The 23,559-nt window shown below is 40.0% G+C and overlaps 1 protein-coding gene across 20 annotated transcripts in view; it reads left to right on the forward strand.

The window, feature by feature from the left end:
• The window catches only part of PHLDB2 (pleckstrin homology like domain family B member 2), a 130,638-nt gene that overhangs the window by 55,272 nt on the left and 51,807 nt on the right, over window positions 1-23,559 (forward strand). For 18 of the 20 annotated variants that reach the window (XM_060098920.1, XM_060098922.1, XM_060098924.1 and 15 more), the window contains 3 exons: window positions 5,258-5,641; window positions 21,839-21,982; window positions 22,961-23,098. In XM_060098920.1, the coding sequence (XP_059954903.1) occupies window positions 5,258-5,641; window positions 21,839-21,982; window positions 22,961-23,098 (666 nt within the window). Of the gene's footprint in view, window positions 1-3,058; window positions 3,157-5,257; window positions 5,642-21,838; window positions 21,983-22,960; window positions 23,099-23,559 lie in introns of those variants that run through there. The other 2 variants (XM_060098927.1, XM_060098916.1) reach the window with 2 other exon arrangements.

The raw sequence follows: 23,559 nt of genomic DNA on the forward strand, positions 1-23,559 counted from the left end.
CATCAGGTGGTGTGTTTTGGGGTGTCTGTGGCCTTATTATGATTTTAGGCAGCCTCTCTGCTAATGGATGGGGCTTTGTTTCTGTCTTGCTAGTTGTTTGGCATAGGGTGTCCAGCACTGTAGCTTGCTGGTCGTTGAGTGAAGTTGGGTGTTGGTGTTGTGATGGAGATCTCTGGGAGATTTTCACTGTTTGATATTACGTGGAGCTGGGAGGTCTCTTGTGGACCAGCGTCCTGAAGTTGGCTCTCCCACCGCAGAGGCACGGCAGTGACTCCTGGCTGGAGCATCAAGAGCCTTTCATCCACATGGTTCAGAACAAAAGGGAGAAAAAATAGAAAGAACGAAAGAAAGAGGATAAAATAAAATAAAATAAAGTAGGATAAAATAGAATAACATTATTAAAAAAAAAAAAGAACGGAGGGACAGAATCCTAGGACAAATGGTGAAAGCAAAGCTATACAGACAAAATCTCACCCAGAAGCATACACATACACACTAACAAAAAGAGGAAAAGGGGAAAAAATTATATATTTTGTTCCCAAAGTCCACCTCCTCAATTTGGGATGATTTGTTTTCTATTCAGGTATTCCACAGATGCAGGGTACATCAAGTTGATTGTGGAGATTTAATCTGCTGCTTCTGAGGCTGCTGGGAGAGATTTCCCTTTCTCTTCTTTGTTCGCACAGCTCCTGGGGTTCAGCTTTAGTTCTGGCCCCGCCTCTGCATGTAGGTCGCCTGACGGGGTTAAAGGAGCAGCTGATTCGGGGGCTCTGGCTCACTCAGGCTGGGGGGAGGGAGGGGTACGGATGCGGGGCGAGCCTGCGGAGGCAGAGGCCAGCGTGACATTGCACCAGCCTGAGGCGCGCCGTGCGTTCTCCTGGGGAAGTTGTCCCTGGATCACGGGACCCTGGCAGTGGCGGGCTGCACAGGCTCCTGGGAGGAGAGGTGGGGATAGTGACCTGTTTTTGCTCACCCCCTTCTTGGTGGCGGCAGCAGCAGCCTTAGCGTCTCATGCCCGTCTCTGGGGTCCGCGCTGATAGCCGCGGCCTGCGCCCGTCTCTGGAGCTCCTTTAAGCGGCGCTCTTAATCCCCTCTCCTCGCACACCAGGAATGAAGAGGGAAGAAAAAGTCTCTTTTCTCTTCGGCAGCTCCAGACTTTCCCGGACTCCTTCCCGGCTAGCTGTGGCACACTAGCCCCCAGCCCCCGCCCGACCCGGCGGGTGAGCATACAAGCCTCTCGGGCTGGTGAGTGCTGGTCGGCACCGATCCTCTATGCAGGAATTTCTCCACTTTTCCGTCTGCACCCCTGTTGCTGTGCTCTCCTCCGCGGTCCCGAAGCTTCCCCCCTCCCCCACCCGCCATCTCTGCCCGCGAAAGGGCTTCCTAGTGTGTGGAAACCTTTCCTCCTTCACAGCTCCCTCCCACTGGTGCAGTCCCGTCCCTATTCTTTTGTCTCTGTTTTTTCTTTTTTCTTTTGCCCTACCCAGGTATGTGGGGAGTTTCTTGCCTTTTGGGGGGTCTGAGGTCTTCTGCCAGCGTTCAGTAGGTGTTCTATAGGAGCATTTCCACGTGTAGATGTATTTCTGATGTATCTGTGGGGAGGAAGGTGATTTCCGCGTCTTACTCTTCCGCCATCTTCTCCTGGTCCCCCCTTCAGGTATATTTCTTAAGCTCTTTTGTCTCCTTCAAAGCTTTCTTTGTTATATGGAATTGGAGGAAAGGAAAAATGGAGAGAGAGAGAAAAAATTAAAACGTATTTTAAATAATTTAATTCAAAGGGACCTACGTTCTAAACCCTTAACACCAGTGTTTTGGGCCATTTAGATATTTGGGCTCTCTACTGGTGCCTTTTCAAGAGAATGCTCTGTGGATTGCTGGTTTGGAAAGGTGGGTAGGAATTGGAGATGTCAAAGAGAGTAGCCTCGTAATTCAGCCGGTTGTTAGGTGAAGCATCAAAGAAAATTGAATTTTAGGAAGAGAGACACACATCTCATGTTGCCAGTGCCAGTTTGTGCTTGCTATCCCAGCATAATTATTAATAGTGCCATATTTGATTCTCAAAAGTGTCCTGTGTGGAATGGCCGCCCTCCTTTTAGGTCATGCAGAGTGGAGAATATTGGCGTGATGAATGGGAAAGATGAAGAGGGCTCAAGGGAGAGTTATGAGGGTAAATTCTGTGCAGGGTTTCCTTAAAAGGCTTCTCATGCTTTCTGAAATGCCTCACAGACTTTCTTCTGACGCACTTCTCATCATCAGTTTATTTTTCTTTGATGCAGTTCTTACGGGGCCAGTGTGTCTCAGCACGGCCTGGATTTCTGTTAGACTCGTGGGCAGCAGTGCTGCATCCATGTGTGATTCAAACCTGAACAGATTGGCTGTGAATGGGGTGATAAGAATAGAGAGAAGCACTTAGCAGTAGACCAAACTTCCTGTGTACCCGCCTTTGAATACTGTTTCACTGTCTGAAATAGTATTCATCTTTTGGCTGGGATCATTTATTCCCTCTGGAATTAAGCAATGACATTGGCAGCAAAAGAAACTATTTTGGGAAGGAGATGTGGGAGGAATTTTGCTATGTATGACAGGCTGGGCAGAAGTACCTTTCATGCTTTTGAGGACCGCACTGTTCATTAGTGCCCTGGTAAAGAGAAACTGACAACTTTCCGATAATCCCAAATGTAATGAATGTTGAGGTGAATGCATACACACTGTCATCTATGAAGATTAGCAAAGACTGAGTTTAGATGCTTCAACTTAATTCTCCTACATGGCAGAAAGAGAACTTTTCTTTGGAGATTAGCCTCTAATGCATATGCTTTTGAGAAGGGGTAAAATATAACATCTTGTTCCTGTCCCCTTCCTCACATACGCCCTTGCAGTTGTCTTTGCATATTCACATGCAGACTTTTCTAGATTGTTGGAGTTTAAAATAAGGCAATGAATGCTGTGTGTCCCTCCCTCCTTCCCCACAAAGCTGAGGTGGGTAGGGCTTGGCAGCTGGTAGCGGTTACAGAGATAAATAAGCATCAGGGCTCCTGGATGGACAGGGTGCAGAAGCAGCTGGGATGAGGTTGTGCACCCGAGTGCCTTCTGTGGGACGAGGCCATGAGGATGGAGCTGCAGCTGGAGTCCAGAAGTTCAGGCAGTGAAAGGGAGGTGGGGCTTATAAGAACCCATTTAATAGTCCTTTTGATCAAGCTGTTGCATTTTTGGGGTGGGGAGAATACTTTAGAGGACAGATGAAAGTCATTTCATGCTGTTTTGTCATTTAATGAATGTATTTAATGAAAACCAGGGAATTATGTTAGTCTGTTCCTATTTGACTTTTCTATTTGATACTCTTCAGCTAATAAAGAGAACTACCTTCAGAATTTTGTTTTTACAATTTTTCTGCAATTAGATATTAAAAACAGCAGCCCAGGTCTGCTTAACACTTTTCTATTTTGTTACTGATAACCAGTTTGGAAAACGTTTTTCTTTTCTTTTTTTTTTAATTAATTTTTATTGGAGTATAGTTGCATTACAATGTTGTGTTAGCTTCTACTGCACAACAAAATGAATCAGTCATATATATACATATATCCCCTCCCTTTTGGATTTCCCTCCTGTTTAGGTTGGAAAACATTTTTCTATGGAAGGCTTTTGAATTCTCTTTTCAATGTGGTAGATGTAATAACCAAAGAAGTTTTTTGCTATTTTATTATTTTTTTTTCACTTTGGCAGTTGGGCTAATATGAAAGGTGAAGATGTTGAGATTCCCCACTCCAAAGAGTGCTGTCTAGGTTTATGATAAGCATTTTGTAAACTATATCCCCTTGTTCACAAATGTATAGTGAGTTTACTTAAAGTCAAAAATCATAAATACCTACGTGTTTTACATGCGGAGCTTGGTGAAGTGTCAGTTAGTGGTACCATTATAGACATCAATGGCGTTATATTAGTTTTTTTAGACAAATAAACTATCATTTTATTTTCCAGCTAAATGATTAAAACATTTAATGATCTCAGAATTTGAAATATGTTGCTCTCTTTCTATCTGGACGTGACATTAAATGTTCTTCATCTTCTTGTGACATTCTCTTTTTTTAAAAATCATTTCAATTTTTCATTTGAGAAATTGGTGGGAAAGACCTTTATATGGTGACAAGACATAAAAAATAGTTTTAAAAAATTTGAAGCATTTCAAGAAAAAAATTGAAGACCTAGTTATTATGCCTTTCAAATTAAGCCTTTTCTAAAGTAGCATTTTCCTTTTGTGTGTCTAAAAAGTAGAATGATATTTCTATAGGAAGTTAGAGAATTAATTTTTTTAAATAGTTTTTTAAAAAATTTATTTATTTTAGGCTGTGTTGGGTCTTCGTTGCAGCATGCCGGCTTTTTCTGTGGTTGCGTTGAGCGGGGGCTACTCTTCATTCGTTGTGGAGCATGCGCTCTAGGTGCATGGGCTTCAGTAGTTGTGGCACACGGGCTCCAAAGCACAGGCTCATTAGTGTGGCGCACTGGCTTAGTTGCTCTGCGGCATGTGGGATCTTCCCGGACCACGGCTTGAACCCGTGTCCCCTGCATTGGCACGCGGATTCTTAACCACAACGCCACCAGGGAAGCCCTAGAGAATTAATTTTAAACTCAAATATTAAGTCTACAGTGATGAAAGAGCTAGATATTGTTGAAGGTGGATAGTAGAAGGAGGGAAGAGGATGAAGATTTTAAAAAGGAGATTAAACAAAAACATTTGAAGTGTTTGGAGAATTGATAAATCAAGAAAGGTCTCACTGGGCTTCCCTGGTGACACAGTGGTTGAGAGTCTGCCTGCTGATGCAGGGGACACGGGTTCGTGCCCCGGTCCGGGAAGATCCCACATGCCACGGAGCGGCTGGGCCCATGAGCCATGGCCACTGAGCCTGCGCGTCCGGAGCCTGTGCTCCGCAACGGGAGAGGCCACAACAGTGAGAGGCCCGTGTACCGCAAAAAAAAAAAAAAAAAAAATGAAAGGTCTCACTGAGTGCTAGTATGTTCTAGGATCAGCACTGGGATATAAAAATAAAGAATTGAATTTGAGAGGAAAATCAGGCATTGTTAACCTAGGTTTCATCTGGATTTATAAATGGGTTCATCAAAGGTGATGAAAAACATCACCAGCCAAGTATCTGTGGGATTATGTGTGGGTTGAATTCACCAGGGGTCCCAGCCTCTTCTGTCTTTTTATTCGGAGTTGTCTCCTCACAAACTCACTGACCTTCCCTCCTCTGTGTTCTAGGAGAGACAGCGTCTGGAGACCATCCTCAGTCTCTGTGCTGAGTACACAAAGCCTGACAGTCATGTGTCCACTGGCACCACCGTGGCAGATGTACAGAAAATCAATAAGGAACTGGAGAAGCTGCAGCTCTCTGACGAGGAGTCCGTGTTTGAAGAAGCCCTGGTGAGCCCTGACACGAGATACAGGTGCCACCAGAAAAGCTCTCTCCACGATGCAGACCTGGCAGGCTTCGGGAGCCTCAGTCAGAGTAGCGCCAGCTTCCTTTCCCTCAGGAGCTCCAGGAATGATGAACTGATCAGGGACCTCACCAGGACTCCCCCACCACCCTCCTCTGCCTTTCTGAAAGCTTCCAGCGAGTCCGCTTATCTAAGTATCCTACCAAAGGTAAAGCCGGCCACACACAGAGATTAAATTTAGGACCTGGACCATGCATCTGCACTGGCCTAGACACTAGAGGTTTTATCCTGCTTGTTTTCCAAAATGTTTTCAGTGAAGCTTCAATTTAAGAGGTAATTAGCTAAGCAAGGTGCAGCAAATTAGGGTGTTTACTATAAAGTAACAAATTTGTACTCTAGAAAATGTAGCAGTACAGAAAAGTATAAAGAAAAACAATTTCTCTTCTCCCTGCCCCCTCCAGTTGTACACCCGAGAGAGAAAAACACACAATGTCTTACATGTCTTCCCAATATTTCTGTGCATATATGGCCATGTATTATAAGCATAGACATACATATATACAAGTATAGTGTTCTGTACGATTTTTTTTTCCCTCACTGAATGTCTGGAGCATCTTTGCATATTACTATACACAGTTCTGCCTCATTCTTTGGTTGACTAGTATTTTATTGTTTGGAAATCCTATTTAAATTGTTTCCAGTATTTTATCAACAAAATATATATGCAACAAATATTCTGGAAAATATATATTAGCACAATTGTGCAAATGTGTCTGTAGGATCACTTACTAAAATTGGAATTGGTAGGTCAAAGAGTTTGTATATTATTCATTTTAATCAATATTCCCAAATTATACTCTCAAAAGAATGTGTATTTCCAGATGACACTGAGTAAGAGTTTATCCATGCACCTTGTTATTCGTACACTTGACTGTTATATATTATCAAAAATTTTTAATATGCTAAGTTAATGATGTTTTAATTTTCTTGCCTTTATGCATAAAATTGGACATCTTTTCATATTTTTAGTTGTTCATTTGTATTTTGAGACACTCATATTCTTCACCCATTTTTTTTGTCTTTAGGACACCTTTATTTATTATTATTTATTTAACTTTTAAAAATTAAACTATTGTTGATTTCCAATATTATATTAGTTTCAGGTGTACAAAATAGTGATTCAATATTTTTATAGAGGGCTTCCCTGGTGGCACAGTGGTTGAGAATCTGCCTGCTAATGCAGGGGACACGGGTTCGAGCCCTGGTCTGGGAGGATCCCACATGCCGCGGAGCAACTAGGCCCGTGAGCCACAACTACTGAGCCTGTGCGTCTGGAGCCTGTGCTCCGCAACAAGAGAGGCCGCGATAGTGAGAGGCCTGCGCACCGCGATGAAGAGTGGCCCCCACTTGCCACAACTAGAGAAAGCCCTCACACAGAAACGAAGACCCAACACAGCAAAAATAAAAAAAAATAAATTAATAAAAAAAATATTTTTATAGATTGTACTCCATTTAAAGTTGTTATAAAATATTGGCAGTATTCCCTGCATTGGACAATCTATCCTTAAATCTTATTTATTTTATACATAGTTGTTTGTACCTCTTAATCCCCGACCCCTGTCTTACCCCTCTTCCATCCCTTTCCCCGTTGGTAACCACTAGCTTGTTCTCTATATCTGTAAGTCTGTTTCTGTTTTGTTACATTTGTTTGGTATTTTTATTTTAGGTTCCACATGTAAGTGCTAATATACAGCATTTGTCTTTCTCTGACTTACTTATTTCACTAAGCATGATATCCTCCAGGTCCATCTATGTTGTTGCAGATGGGAAAATTTCATTCTTTTTTATGACCAAGTAGTATTTCATTGCCTATATATACCACATCATCTTTATCCATTCATTTGTTGTTGGACACTTAGGTTGCTTCCATTTCTTGGCTATTGTAAATAATGCTGCTATGAACATTGGGGTGCATATATCTTTTCAAACTACTGTTTTTTGTTTTCTTCAGATATATATCCAGGATTGGAGCTGCTGGATCATATGGTAGTTCTGTTTTTAGCTTTTTTGGGGAACCTCCATACTGTTTTCCATAGTGACTCTACCAGTTTACATTCTCACCAACAGTGTATTAGGGTTCTCTTTGCTCCACATTCTTCCCAATACTTGTTATTTGTGGACTTTTTGTTGTTTTCTGACAGGTGTGAGGTGATATCTCACTGTGGTTATGATTTGCATTTTTCTGATGTCTAGCAATGTTGAGCATATTTTCACGTGCCTGTTTGCCATCTGTATGTCTTTTTTGAAAAAATGTCTATTTAGATCTTCTGCCCATTTTTTAATTGAGTTGTTTTTCTGATATTGACTTATATGAGCTGTATATTTTGAATATTAACTCCTTATTGGTCATATCATTGCAAATATTTTCTCCCATTCAGTAGGTTGTCTTTTCATTTTGTTGATGGTTTCTTTTGCTGTGCAAAAGCTTTTAAGTTTAATTAGGTCCCATTTTGGGGGTGGTGGGGGAATCCAATTAAATTTTGGTGGAGACTTCAGGGTTTTGTGTATATGGTCATGTCATCTGCAAATAGTGACAGTTTAACTTATTCTCTTCCAACTTGGATGCCTTTTTATTTCTTTTTCTTGTCTGCTTGCTGTGGTTAGGGCTTCTAATTCTATGTTAAATAGATGTTCTGTGAGTGGGCATCCTTGTCTTGTTCATGATTGTAGAGGAAAATCTTTCAACTTTTCACGATTGAGTATGTTAGCTGTGTGTTTGTCATAAACGGCCTTTATTATGTTGAGATCTGTTCCCTTTGTATCAGCTTTGATGAGAGTTTATCATGAATACATGTTGAATTTTTGTCAAATTCTTTTTCTGTGTCTATTGAGATGATAATATGATTTTTATCCTTTGTTTTGTTACCGTGGTGTATCACATTGGTTGATTTGCAGCTATTGAACCATTTTTGCATCACTGGAATAAATCCTGCTTGATTATGGTGTGTACTTATTGCCATTTTCTTACTTATTTACTGGTTGTTATTGTAGTTCTGCTTTTTTCTCTTCTTTTAGTTTGTTCCCTTGTGGTCTGATGATTTTCTTTAGTAGTATGCTTGTGTTCTTTTCTCTTTAGTTTTTGTGTATCTATTGTAGACTTTTGGTTTGTGGTTACCATGGTGTTCATGTATTGACCTATAGCTATATCTACTTGTTTTAAACTGATAATCACTTAAGTTCAAACACATTCTAAAAGATCTACATTTTTACTCCCTTTCCCCATGTTTTGTGTTTTTGTTGCCATATTTTACATCTTCATGCATATCCCTTAACTGTTTATTGTAGTTATAGTTGATTTTACAATCTATGTCTTTCAGTCTTCATGCTCACTTATTTAAGTGACTGATCCACAGCCTCTACTGTATATTTGCCTATACCTGTGGGATTTTTCCTTTCTTATAAATTCTCGCTTCTTGTTGTAGCCTTTTCTTTTCCACTTAAAGAGACCTTTTTCTTTTAGGGTCACTTTAGTATTGATGAACTTTTAGTTTTTGCTTGTCAGAGAAATTCATCTTTCCTTCAATTCTGAATGATAACCTTGTTGGATAGAGTATCCTAGGTTGCAGGTTTTTCCCTTTCAAGATTTTGAATATATCATGTTGCTTCCTTCTGGCCTGCAAAGTTCCCGCAGAAAAGTCAGCTGATAGCCTTATAGGGATTCCCTTGTACGTGACTCTGTTTTTCTCTTGCTGCCTTTAAAATTCTCTTTTTATCTCTAGCCTTTGCCATTTTAATTATGATATGTCTCAATGTGGGTCTCTTTAGGTTCATTTGTTTGGGACTACCTGTGCTTCCTGTACTAGAAATCTGTTTCCTTCTTCAACTTCAGGAACTTTTCAGCCATAATTTCATCAAATACATTTTCTATCCCTTTCTGTCTCTTTTCACCCTCTGGGACCCCTATAATGTGAATGTTATAACACTTGATGTTGTCCCAGAGGTCCCTTATCATTTTTTAAAATTCGTTTTTCTTTTTGCTGTTCTGATTGGGTGATTTCATTATTCTCTCTTCCAGATTGCTTATGTGTTCTTCTGTATCACCTAATCTGCTATTAATTCCTTCTAGTGTATTTTCCATTTCAGTTATTGTATTTTTGAGCTCTGTTTGGTTTTTCTTTTTTTTTTTTTTAATATTTTCTGGTTCCTTGTTAAAATTCTTCCTGTGTTCATCAAATTTTTTTTAACCAAGTTTAGTTAGCATTCTTATTACTAATGCTTTGAACCCTTTATCTGGTAAGTTATTTATCTCTGTTTCATTAGGGTTTTCTTCAGGTTTATTTCTCTGTTCTTTCATTTGAAACAATTTCTTCTGTCTTCCCATTTTGTTTAACTTTCTCTTTCTCTATGAAATTAGGTGAAATAGTTACCCTTCTCGGTCTTGAAGGAGTACCCTTGCATGGGAGGGTCCCTGTGCAGTTTGCATGTACCCAGTGGCTTTGGTGGGAAAGCTGAATCTGAAGTGAGCATGGGTCACATCTCCTGGGGTGTGCAGGCAGCTATCACCTTGGTGAGAGGTAGGGCTGGAGATGGAGGGACTAGAGCCAGAGCCAGATGCAAGCTGGCTTCTCCTATGCTCAGTGGCTGTCACAGCCCTATCTGGGTATGATCAGAGCTCAAGGTGATGGAACAGAAGCCCTGAGGGTCAGGTCCAAGCTGGTTCATTTCCTTTAAGTGTTCACTCCCCCCAACCCCCTAAAGCACCTCTGTCCTAGTAGGGAGCTGCACAGGAGCAAGAGCAGCTGGATCAGGCACTTGCTGCAGACAGGAGCAGTTGTGGGAAATCAGCCAGAGCCCTACACAGTTTTAAATCTGCTTCCTCCCCCTTGTTCCCTAGAGTAGGCAAACATGTGCACCTGCTCTTTATGAGCAGAGTCTCGGCTTCTTACAACCCTCCTCTAAGTCCCACTGATCTTCAAACCAGCTAAGGGGACTTGTCTTCCTTGTGTTGGACCCCAGGGCTGGTGTGCCCAATATGTGGTTCAAACCCCTAACTCTGCAGGGAGGATCTCTGAGCCCATCATATCTCCCTTCTCCTCTGTGTCCTGCTAAATGTGTGGGTCTTGCCTGATTGCTTCTCTACTCTTCCTACCCGACGCCATGTGGATCTTTACAGCCTTGTTTGTAGAAGAGCCTTTCTTGCAGACTCCTGTTTGTGTCCAGCAAGAGTTGCTCCACATTTAGATGTATTCTTTTATTTTTTATTGGAGTAAAATTACTTCACAGTGTTGTGTCAGTTTCTGCTACAAAATGAAGCAAATCAGCTACATGCATACCTACATCCCCTCCCTCTTGGACCTCCCTCCCATCCCTTCATCCCACCCATCTAGGTCATCACAGAGCACCAAGCTGAGCTCCCCGCTCTATACAGCAGGTTCCCACTAGCTAGCTATTTTACACATGATAGTGTATTTATGTCAAACCTAATCTCCCAGTTTGTCCCACCCTCCCCATCCCCTTCGGTGTCCACATGTCCGTTCTCTACATCTACGTCTCTATTCCTGCCCTGCAAATAGGTTCATCAATACCATTTTTCTAGATTCCACATATATGTGTTAATATACGATATTTGTTATTCTCTTTCTGGCTTATTTCACTCTGTATGACAGACTCTAAGTCCACCACATCTCTATAAATGACCCAATTTTGTTCCTTTTCATGGCTGAGTAATATTCCATTGTGTATATGTACCACATTTTCTTTATCCATTCATCTATCGATTGACATTTAGGTTGTTTCCATGTCCTGACTATTGTAAATAGTGCTGCAATGAACATTGGGGTACATGTATCCTTTTGAATTAGCTTTTTCAGGGTATATTCCCAGTAGTGGGATTGCTAGGTCATGTGGTAGTTCTATTTTTAGTTTTTAAGGAACTTCCATACTGTTCTCCAGTGGCTGTTTCAATTTACATTCCTACCAACAGTGCAAAAGGGTTCACTTTACTCCATACCCTCTCCAGCATTTGTTGTTTGTAGATTTTCTGATGATACCCATTCTAACCAGTGTGAGGTGATACCTCATTGTAGTTTCAATTTGCATTTCTCTGATAATTAGTGATGTTGAGCATCTTTTCATATGCCTCTTGGCCATCTGTATATCTTTTTTGGTGAAATGTCTATTTAGGTCTTCTGCCCATTTTTTAATTAGGTTGTTTGTTTTTTTTGATATTGAGCTCCATGAGTTGTTTGTATATTTTGGAGATTAATCCTTTGTCCATTGCTTCATTTGCAAATATTTTCTCCCATTCTGAGGGTTGTCTTTTCATCTTGTTTATGGTTTCCTTTGCTGTGAAAAAGCTTGTAAGTTTCATTAGGTCCCATTTGTTTATTTTTTTTAAATTTTCATTACTCTAGGAGGTGGGTCAAAAAAGATCCTTCTGTGGTTTATGTCAAAGAGCGTTCTGCCTATGTTTTCCACTAAGAGTTTTATAGTGTCTGGTCTTACATTTAGGTCTTTAATCCATTTGGAGTTTATTTTTGTGTATGGCATTAGGCAGTGCTCTAGTTTCATTCTTTTACATGTAGCTGTCCAGTTTTCTAAGCACCACTTATTGAAGAGGCTGTTTTTCTCCATTGTATGTTCTTGCCTCCTTTGTCATAAATTAGGTGACCATATTTGTGTGGCTTTATCTATGGGCTTTCTATCCTGTACCATTGATCTATATTTCTGTTTTTGTGCCAGTACCATACTGTGTTGATTACTGTAGGTTTGTAATATAGTTTGAAGTTAGGGAGCCTGATTCCTCCAGCTGCATTTTTCTTTCTCAAGATTGCTTTGGCTATTCAGGGTCTTTTGTGTTTCCATACAAATTGTAACACTTTTTGTTCTAATTCTGTGAAGAATGCCATTGGTGTTTTGATTGGGATTTCATTGAATATGTAGATTGCTTTGAGTAGTATAGTCATTTTCACAATGTTGATTCTTCCAATCCAAGAACATGGTATATATCTCCATCTGTTTATATCATCTTTGATTTCTTTCATCAGTGTTTTAGAGTTTTCTGAGTACAAGTCTTTTGCCTCCTTAGGCAGGTTTATTCCTAGGTATTTTATGCTTTTTGTTGAGATGGTAAATAAGATTGTTTCCTTAATTTGTCTTTCTGGGTTTTTTTTGTTAGTGTATAGGAATGCCAGAGATTTCTGTGCATTAATTTTGTATCCTGCAACTTTACCAAATTCATAGATTAGTTCTAGTAGTTTTCTAGTGGCATCTTTAGGATTTTCTACGTATAATATCATGTCATCTGCAAACAGTGACAGTTTTACTTCTTTTCCAGTTTGTATTCCTTTTAGTTCTTTTTCTTCTCTGATTGCCATGGCTAAGACTTCCAAAACTATGTTGAATAAAAGTGGTGAGAGTGACCATCCTTGTCTTGTTCCTGATCTTAATGGAAATGCTTTCAGTTTTTAACCATTGAGAATGATGTTTGCTTTGGGTGTGTCATATATGACTTTTATTATGTTGAGGTAGGTTCCCTCTGTGCCCATTTTCTGGAGAATTTTTATCATAAATTGGTGTTGAATTTTGTCAAAAGCTTTTTCTGAATCTATTGAGATGATCATATGGTTTTTATTCCTTAATTTGTTAATATGGTGTTTCACACTGATTGATTTGCGTATATTGAAGAATCCTTGCATTCCTGGGATAAATCCCACTTGATCATGATGTATGATTCTTTCAATGTGTTGTTGGATTCTGTTTGGTAGTATTTTGTTCAGGATTTTTGTATCTGTGTTCATCAGTGATATTGGTCTGAAATTTTCTTTTTTTGTGATACCTTTGTCTGGTTTTGGTATAAGAGTGATGGTGGCCTCATAGAACGAATTTGGGAGTGTTCCTCCCTCAGCAATTTTTTGGAAGAGTTTGAGAAGGATAGGTGTTAGCTCTTCTCTAAATGTGTGATGGAATTTGCCTGTGAAGCTATCTGGTCCTGGACTTTTGTTTGTTGGGAGATTTTTAGTTACAGTTGCAATTTCATTACTTGTGATAGGTCTGTTTATATTTTCTAATTCTTCCAGGTTCAGTCTTCGAAAATTGTACCTTTCCAAGAGTTTGTCCTTTTCTTTGTGGTTGTCCATTTTATTGGCATAGAGTTGTTTGTAGTAGTCTCTTGTAATCCTTTGTATTTCTACAGTGTCAGTTGTGATTTCTCCCTTTTCATTTCTAATTTTATTGATTTGAGTCCTCTCCCTTTATTTCATGATGTGTCTGACTAAAGGTTTATCAATTTTGTTTATCTTCTCAAAGAACCAACTTTTAGTTTTATTGATCTTTGCTATTGTTTTCTTTGTTTCTATTTCATTTATTTCTGCTTTGATCTTTATGATTTCTTGCCTTCTACTGACTTTGGGGTTTCTTTGTTCTTCTTTCTCTAGTTGCTTTAGGTGTAAGGTTAGATTGTTTATTTGAGATTTTTCTTGCTTCTTAAGGTGAGATTGAATGGCTATAAACGTCCCTCTTAGAACTGCTTTTGCTGCATCACATAGGTTTTGGGTCATCATGTTTTTGTTGTCATTTGTTTCTATGTATTTTTTAATGTCTTCTTTGATTTCTTCAGCGATCTCTTGGTTATTTAGTAGAGCACTGTTAGCCTCCATGTATTTGTGTTTTTTACAGTTGTTTTCCTGTAATTGATTTCCAGTCTCATAGCACTGTGGTCAGAAAAGATGCTTGATATGATTTCAGTTTTCTTAAATTTTCCAAGGCTTGATTTGTGATGCAAGATGTGATCTATCCTTGAGTATGTTCTGTGTGCACTTGAGAAGAAAGTGTATTCTGTTGTTTGCAGATGGAGTGTCTTATAAATATCGATTAAATCTATCTGGTCTATTGTGTCTTTAAAGCTTGTGTTTCCTTTCATTTTCTGTTTTGATGTTCTGTCTATTGGTGTAAGTGAGGTATTAAAGTCCCCTACTATTATTGTGTTACTGTTGATTTCCCCTTTTATGGCTGTTAGTATTTGCCTTATGTATTGAGGTGCTCCTATGTTGGATACATAAATATATATAATTGTTATGTCTTCTTCTTGTAGTGATCCCTTGATCATTAAGTAGTGTCCTTCTTTGTCTCTTGTAATAGTCTTTATTTTAAAGTCTATTTTGTCTGATATGAGAATTGCTACTCCAGCTTTCTTATGATTTCCATTTGCATGGAATAACTTTTTCCATCCCCTCACTTTCAGTCTGTAAGTGTCCCTAGGTTTGAAGTGGGTCTCTTGTAGACAGCATATATATGGGTCTTGTTTTTGTATCCATTCATCCAGTCTGTGTCTTTTGTTTGGAGCATTTAATCCATTTACATTCAAGGTTATTATCGATAGTATGTTCCTATTACCATTTTCTTAATTGTTTTGGGTTTGTTTCTGTGGGTCTTTTTCTTCTCTTGTGTTTCCTGCCTAGAGAAGTTCCTTTAGCATTTGGTGTAAAGCTGGTTTTGTGGTGCTGAATTCTCTTAGCTTTTGCTTGTCTGAAAAGCTTTTGATTTCTCCATCGAATCTGAATGAGATCTTTGCTGGGTAGAGTCATCTGGGATGTAGGTTTTTCTCTTTCATCACTTAAAGTATATCCTGCCACTTCCTTCTGGCCTGCAGAGTTTCTGCTGAAAAATCAGCTGATAACCTTATGAGGATTCCTTTGTTATTTTTTGCTTTTCCCTTGATGTTTTTAATATTTTTTCTTTGAATTTAATTTTTTTTGTTTGATTAATATGTGTCTTGATATTTTCCTCCTAGGGTTTATCCTGTATGGGACTCTCTGTGCTTCCTGGAGTTGGTTGACTATTTCCTTTCCCATGTTAGGGAAGTTTTCCACTATAATCTCTTCAAATATTTTCTCAGACCCTTTCTTTTTCTCTTCTTCTTCTGGGACCCTATAATTTGAATGTTGGTGCATTTGGTGTTGTCCCAGAGGTCTCTGAGATTGTCTTCAATTCTTTTCATTCTTTTTTTCTTTATTCTGCTCCTCAGCAGTTATTTCCAGCAGTTTGTCTTCCAGTTCACTTATTCGTTTTTCTGCCTTAGTTATTCTGTTATTGATTCCTTCTAGTGTATTTTTCATTTCAGTTATTGTGTTGTTCATCACTCTTTGTTTGTTCTTTATTTCTTCTAGATCTTTGTTAAACATTTCTTATATTTTCTCAATCCGTGCCTCCATTCTATTTCTGAGATTCTGGATCATCTTTACTATCATTACCCTGAATTCTTTTTCAGGTAGGTTGCCTCTTTTCTCTTCATTTATTTGGTTTTGTAGGTTTTTACCTTGTTCCATCATCTGTGACATATTTTTTTTGTCATCTCATTTTTTTTTTTTTTTTTTGAGGGATAGGATTGTGTTCCTGTCTTACTGGTTGTTTGGCCTGAGGCTTCCAGCACTGAGTTTGTAGGCTGTTAGGCAGAACTGGGTCTTGGTGCCAAGATGAGGACCTCTGGGAGACCTCATTCAGATGAATATTCCCTGGGGTCTGAGGCCCTCTGTAGTCCAGTGGTTTGTACTCGGAGCTCCCACTGCTGGAGCTCTGGCCCTACCCCCAGCTCATGAACCAAGATCCTGCAAACTGTGTGGGGCAGGAAAAAAAAAAAGCACAAAGAAAAAAAGGAGAACAATAACAAAGAATAAAAAGTAAAATAAGATTAGAAAAGTAACAAATATGTTAGAAAGAATGAAAAAATAATTATAGGTGAAACAACAACTGGAATGTAAAACAGAGCACAATAGTAAAAAAGAAGAGGAAAAAAAAAAGCCGGAAAAGGCCTTAGCTGTGGGGGGCGAAGTTTAGGCAGTGGGCAGGACATATGCTTAAGACCCACAGGGCCCAAAAAGGCCCTGGGGAGGGGTGTGCTTAGGCTCAGCAGGAGGGGCCCAGGAGTGCCTCTGGCCTTGGAGGTTGTAAGGCCAGGTCTAGGACCACAGCAGGCTTACTGGGCCTGAGTAGGCAGGGGTAACACTAGGCACATTCCCCCCTCATCCTCCAATCCTGGAGGGCCCCTCCCCATTGGCCTCTCTTCTTCTCCCTCTCCCTCCTATGCCCCTAGGAGTCACGCGGCAGGAGGGGGCCCCAGAAGGCAGAGGACCAGACCTGGAACCCCAACAGGCTTCCTGAGGCTGAGATGGTGGGGGAAGTGCTCTCTGTGCCTCCCCTGATCCTCCTGATCCGATGGCCCCTCCCCGACTGCCTCTCCTCCTCTTTCCCCCTCCTCCCTCCCTCCCATGGCCCTAGGGCCCACAAGGCTGGAGGGGGCCTCGGAGAATAGAGGACCAGGACTGGGAGCCCAACAGGCTTCCTGAGGCTGAGAGGGTGGGGGAAACTCCTTCTGTGCCTCCCCTGGTCCTCTGATCCCTGAGGCCCCCTCCCATCCACCTCTCCTCTTCTCCCACCACTTCCCTCCTACCCCACTAGGACCAACGCAGCCTAGAGGGGGCCTCAGAAGGTGGAGGAACTGGCCCAAGAGCCCCGCAGGCTTCCTGGGGTCTGACTGGGCTGGGAAAACACTAGGTGTGTTCCCCCTGATCCTCCAAGCCCCTGAGGGTCCCTCCAGGAGTGGGAACCTGTCGCCCCTCCCAGCCACCCCTCACGGGCACTGGTCCTGTCCAGCCTCCACTTCTCCTCCCCCCTCACTCCCCCCATGTCCTACTCAGTCGCTCAGGTGTTCCTCCCGTCTCCTTGGGTGTTGAGATCCTCCACCAGCAACCGGCAGGCGCTCTAGTTGTGGGGAGATGCGAACTCCATGTCTTCCCACTAGATGTATTCTTGATGTGTTCATCAGGGAGGAGGTGAGCTCAGCGTCCTCCTGCTCTGCCACCTTGATCTCCCTTGTCTTCCTCTTCACCCATTTTTAAAAAATGTTATGTCTTGTTTTTACTCAGTAGTAGGAGCTATTTGTGGTAAGGAAATCAGTCTTTTATCATGATTTGTCTTCCCCTTGGGTTTATTAATGATTTTTTTCAATGTATAGGCCATTTATAGGTAGTCATAATCATTACTTAGTTTTCCAGTTGTTTGCTGATCTAAAAGCGTCTTCCAAATTTGAGGATTTCTTAAAAGGAGTTCAGGGAAGATCTTTTGGTGCTATATTTTTCACACAGGTTAAGAAAGTTTTTTTCTATGAAATGAAAAAAATTATTCCCCTACCTGTTTTCTAGAAAGGATTTAAGAGACCTTACAATAAAAGACATCAATTTTATTAGAATAAAGTCTGAACACCAAAAATAGTAAATAAGAGAAAAAGCAGGTACCATAGTCACAAGAATTTATTTATTGAAAGATAAATTAGATTTATTAATTTATTTAAGTAACTCTGACCATTAAATTTCTTGGCAGTCATGCCCGAAGAGCCAAAAATTTTAAAAGGTACATTAATTAGATTTTTGTTATAAAAGGACACATACTGATTCTTTTTTTTTTTTTTTTTCTGTCTGTACGTGGGCCTCTCACTGTTGTGGCCTCTCCCGTTGTGGAGCAAGGCTCCAGACGCGCACGCTCAGCGGCCATGGCTCACGGGCCCAGCCGCTCCACAGCATGTGGGATCTTCCCGGACTGGGGCACGAGCCCGTGTCCCCTGCATCGGCAGGCAGACTCTCAACCACCGCACCACCAGGGAAGCTCCACATACTGATTCTTTAAGAGAAAGATGTTATCATACTAAATTCTGCAGGTAGTTTATCACAGGGAGTATTATTCATGGAAATTTGTGTCTTTGTTTTTATTTTTGTTTGTTTGGCTGCAACAAGACTTTCTGACTGAATGTTCCTAGTCAGAAATCCTTATCTACCTATGGAGTTCTCCCATTGTATTCATCAGGACTCTGGACTGTTCAATTCTTCTTTCTTCTAATGACTAGGTTTACCTTACTTATTCTCAAGAGAGAGTAATTCTGACAGGACATCTGCCCCTCTTGCCAGAAAGTTGCAACTGTTAGAAACTAGGATCTGGGGTAGAAATCAAAAGTTGTTGGTTTCAGGCAAAGTAAGTGACCCATCATTTGAACATCTGAGCTGTTGTCATCAGCTATTGGGCTTCCTGCACTGCCTTTTTGTCTTAAATTCTTTCCCTTTCTTCCTTCACAGAGATCTGCCAGACTTTTGCTGAAGTGGTGAGCTGTGTGCTCTAAGGACTAACTTTTGGGAAATAGGTTTCCTCCTGAAGAGGGCTTTGACAAGAAAGCTGTTGGGTGTAAATGAGTGGATCATGACAGATGTTTTTCATTGCTCCAGTATGCTTTTGTGAAATAGGAGGCCTTTGAAGCTTGGAGCAGCTCCCCTGTGGCATGCCATAGAAGACTGTGCCTCCTTTAGACACAGGGAACATCAAGGGCACCTCTGGGTACCACACGGCAGCTTAGACAGAGTGCAGCTAAGAGGCAATGGGTTTTTCATTTATTACTCTTTGAAGACAGACATATATTACCTCGAGACAGAAGATGGAAGAATCTTAAAAAAGAAAAAGACGTCCTGATTATTTGTTTTATATGCTCTTCCTCTTTGAGTAATCTGCACACTGGATTAGTTACTTAACAAAGTACAGTGTTCGTAGGATTAATGGAGAAGAGAGGAATGTGAAAAACACTCTAAGCTGGTTTAATGAAACAAAGATGTTAATGATATTTAGGAAGCCTGAGATTTACCATTCTAGACTTTGCTTTACCTAAGACTTAAAGATGTAGATGACCTTGGAAATACACTCATTTTAATTGGCTTTTATGAACCTGTCTACCACCACCTGAGGTGAAAGCCAAGAATAGCTCACTCTTCTCTTTTTTTTTTCCCTTGCAGTTTTACTGAGATATAATTGACATACAGCACTGTATAAATTTAAGGGGTACAACCTAATGACTTGACTTACGTATTTTGCAAAATGATTCCTGCAATAAATTTAGTTAACATCCATCACCTCATGTATTTGCCAAAAAATGTTTTTTTCCCTCGTGATGAAAACTTTTCCACTCTTCTCTTCTTGAGTAATCATTCTGTCTGCAGTGGAAAGCCCTCACACTCGTAAACTTCTCTGGTCGCAAGAGGTTTCTAAGAAGAAATCTGCAAAGAAAAAGAAAAAAGGTTGATGCGAACTGCCTTGTCCCTACTGTCTCCCCTTTCTGTGTGTGTGTGTATCAAGTTACCTCAAAGACAGTATATTTGGGGGTGCACATGTATGTGCTTTCATTAAAACACATCACTCTCAGTAGCACCCTATACATTACTATTAAAAAAAAAAACCCAGATAGATCAAAATTTCACTTTTCTCTGTCACCATAAACTAAAGCTATTCAGTGGCTACCACACCCTTGGCTCTCTATTGTTTTTTTATTTGGATATAAATGATATTACAGTATCCTCATCCCAGTCTATTACAAACCAGAGTTTAGAATGCCTCTTGAAGATTTTGCTTTTTATAAACAACTTAACAATAAAAAACAGTCATTACCTAGATAACATTTATTGCTACAGACTCTCAAGTTGTTTATTATTAAACATACCTATTGTGATAAATTTTCTAGAAGCTTTGAGCTGTACAGATTCTTATAATTGCCACTATTATCTATCTTTATAGTTTTGCAGATTGTTCAGTTTTTGTTTTCTTTTGATGCTTTGCTTCCACCAATGAGAGAAGTATTTTTAAACCATGCTGGAAGTTGAAACCTAATATGAAATGTTGACCCGACAGGATACTGGCCTTCTTGAAGCTTTCCTGCTAGGATTACTTGTCAGTGATTTAGGAATGCCATTCACTGTTGTAGGCATTCCTCATGCCCTAAAACAGGCACCCAAGCATTAGGACAATGAGATTCATTGTATGTGAAGAAAGGTCAGCAGTTGTTTTACTAGTTCATAAGATACTGGAATTAAGATGACAATTTAAAAGCTAAATGTCAACAAACAAACAAACAAAAAAACAAACAAAAGCTAAATGTCAAGGCTTGGAAGGCCTGCATACCTTCGTTCTAGTCAACCTGAGATACTTGACTTCTCAATGGTTTAATCTTCAGGAGCAGCGAAGTAGGGTAAAGAATAAAGAATAAAGAACCCAACATATGCCTATCGTGTTACAGTAATTTTTAGGATTGTTAGACACTAAAAGAACTTAGTAAGGAACACAAAATGTTAATGGTTTCTTTAGTTAATTTGAATATTCTTTTCAGTGGTTAGTGAGTAATGTTCAATAATTTACTTAACTAGGCTGCTGTTTCCAATTTCCAATTGTGAAATTATATAATTATTGACTTACTGGTATAAAGAAATTACTTATTTTTCAAAGAGAGATAAAATTAAATAAATAATATACCAATACGGGTTCCCCTTCACTTACAGAAAGACTGGTCTCCACGAGGTGATATCCAAAACAACTAATCTGAAATTCTTAAGAGAAGAAGCTGTTTTCAATTCACTGTATTCTCTTCTTAAAATAATTGGTAGTCATATTTTGGCTGTGTGTATCATCTAAATGTTCCTTTCTTTCCTGGGCATTTGTCATAACTCTGTTTGGGGTATAAGTATGCCCTCTCTCACTTAATTTCTTTCCTGACTTTCTCATTCCTTGTTAAGGATCTCAGAAATCATTTTATGAATAATGGCCAGTATCCTATTTCATGTCACAAAAGTACATTGGCCCAGTTAGTGTTTTAATCATTACATAGGATAAAGACTGATAAGTAGTGTGCTAATGCAAAAACTGAAACATGAATTAACTTAATATTAAGTGTGTAGCTTTAAATCATTTGGGGGGTCACTAAAGTAATAAAGCCTGTGTTGTCCTGCTTGTTAACTTTGGGGAACATTTCAGTGAGGTGAGGCCAAATGCCATGTCCCTCTTCTCCACCTTGTGTTGGAAAGGAAATAAATAAGAGTGCTTGCTCATTTGCAGATAACCCTAGCAGTGGGACCCAACAGAAATTCTAGAGACTGTGGTAGGAGATGTACTCACTTGGAGACGGGAGAGAGTATGGAGCTTATGATGAAGGTAGCAGTGTGCCCAAGAGACATCCCTGAGGAGGTTGTTGAAAGTCTAGTCCAGATTCTAGTTCTCTGCTCTGCTGAACTTTGTCTATAACCTGAGAGAAGTCCCGACAATTTCTGTGGACCACAACTTCCTCCTCTGTATAACCTCTTCGTTATTTCGGCTTTAAAAGGACATGAATTTGTACACTGAAGTTGGTTTGTAGGAGCTAAACTAAGCCCCTGTGTACTGAGGGTCTATGGGAAAATGCAGAGTTCCAAATAAACAATCACAAGGATGCTTTTATTACAGAATCCAAATAGACACAGACTCTGAAACGCTAGACTTGTGACTGGTTTATTAACTGAGGAATTCTAGAATTGAAGTGTGACTGGCCCTATTCTGTGTTGATTAATCACAGACCCCAGAGGGTATAAGTGAAGAACAAAGGATTCAGGAGTTGACTGCGATGGAAGAGTCCCGGATAGCAATTCTGAACAACCTCGAGGAATTTGAACAAAAAATCAAAGATATAAATGACCAGATGGAGGAATCTTCCAGAGAGGTATAAACCACAAGTTCACTTATTACCCTCTCTCATTTTTCTTTCTTTCCTTTAGCTTAAATATATCAGTGCCTATTGGGGGGCAGAATACATAGAGGTCAACATGAGCAATTTGTAGCTGTGTAAAATGGGTACATATGTGGGGTAGAAATGCCTTTTTTAATGTTTCTTTCTGGGTTTTTTTTTTCATCCCATGAGATGAACATATGAAGCCATTTTTAATGTGCATTATATATAACCGACTTTGTCTTAACTAGTGTATGCTTTCTGAGCTGCTTCAAGATCTGTCAGCTGAGGTACCATGTATTTAGACGTTTAAGTTCAAATCCAACAAACATTTTCTGAGCATGTTAAGTATAAGTTGGGTATCATCTTGGCACTATGGGGGGATTTACATAATTAAAGAAAGGGGCAATTTTTTAATACCTCCATAGAATGAGAAGAAGCAGCTAACTCTGCCTAAGAAGGATCTGCATGTCTGTACTCACGGATGATGCAATCAGCCCATGTGTGGAAGGGGACTGCTCACCTGTTATCTTATGCATAGACCCCGGGAAGCCCCTCCTGCTGGCATTGCTAGGAATGCAGCGCTTGCGTGCTGGGCTGAGTATAATTTTCATTTCCCATGCTCTAGGGACAAACAAGAGACGGGGCTGCTCCCAAGATGGTTCACACTTGAGCTTGAATCTAAGCAAATAGGCAAAATATCCTTGAGAAGTAAGCAGAAAAGGGGTTATCATAGAAAAATTAAATGAGAAGATAACTAGTGTTAGCAAATATATTCTGGCCTCCCCACTTTCTCATATAGGAATCCTGAGTCTCACGTGGGTTCTCTGGAGTGTTTTCTGGGCTCCATAATCTGACTGATAATGGTAAAACTTTTTGCAATTTGTAGCTGTTAAAAATGCACCTCTAAAGGGAGCAGCTGAAAATTTCCCTGAAGGTGAAACACCTCTGAGCTTTGTTTTGTGTCCTCAGTTGGATATGGAATGTGCTCTCTTGGATGGAGAACAAAAATCAGAAACAACTGAACTTATGAAAGAGAAGGAGATTTTGGATCATCTAAATCGGAAAATAGCAGAACTGGAAAAGAACATTGTTGGTGAAAAGACCAAGGTAAAAGAAAATTATATTTGATACAAATTTTACGGGCAAAATGGTGCTTCCATTTGATTGAATTTAAATGTTGTATGAATTGCCATGGTTTTGGATTTGTGTGTCATGTTCCTGGAGACAGCAGCACTGGAAAAAAGTCTTAAGATGAGGTAAGTAGTTGCAAATTAAGAACTGTCAGGTGCAGAGCAGCTGATGCTAAGATAGTAGAGCCTGTTTAGTTTTTGAGCCAGTATTCATGGCAGCTTATTCTGCTTGAGCTGAGTGAATTGCTTTTTTCCAATCAGGCTTTCTGCTCTTCTGATTCTGCTTTGTTTTTAAAGAATCATTTTAGTACTTTGGAACTTATTTCCGGCAGTGCCCTGTAAGGGTGGCTTAAACATATTCAAATATGGTTGCCTCATTTCTTTTCATTTTTCTGTTTATTAAAAAGATGAATGGGAACCATGCATTTCATCTGTCTC

Source organism: Mesoplodon densirostris, chromosome 5 (genome assembly GCF_025265405.1).
Source record: "Mesoplodon densirostris isolate mMesDen1 chromosome 5, mMesDen1 primary haplotype, whole genome shotgun sequence".
NCBI classification, from domain to species: Eukaryota; Metazoa; Chordata; class Mammalia; order Artiodactyla; family Ziphiidae; genus Mesoplodon; species Mesoplodon densirostris.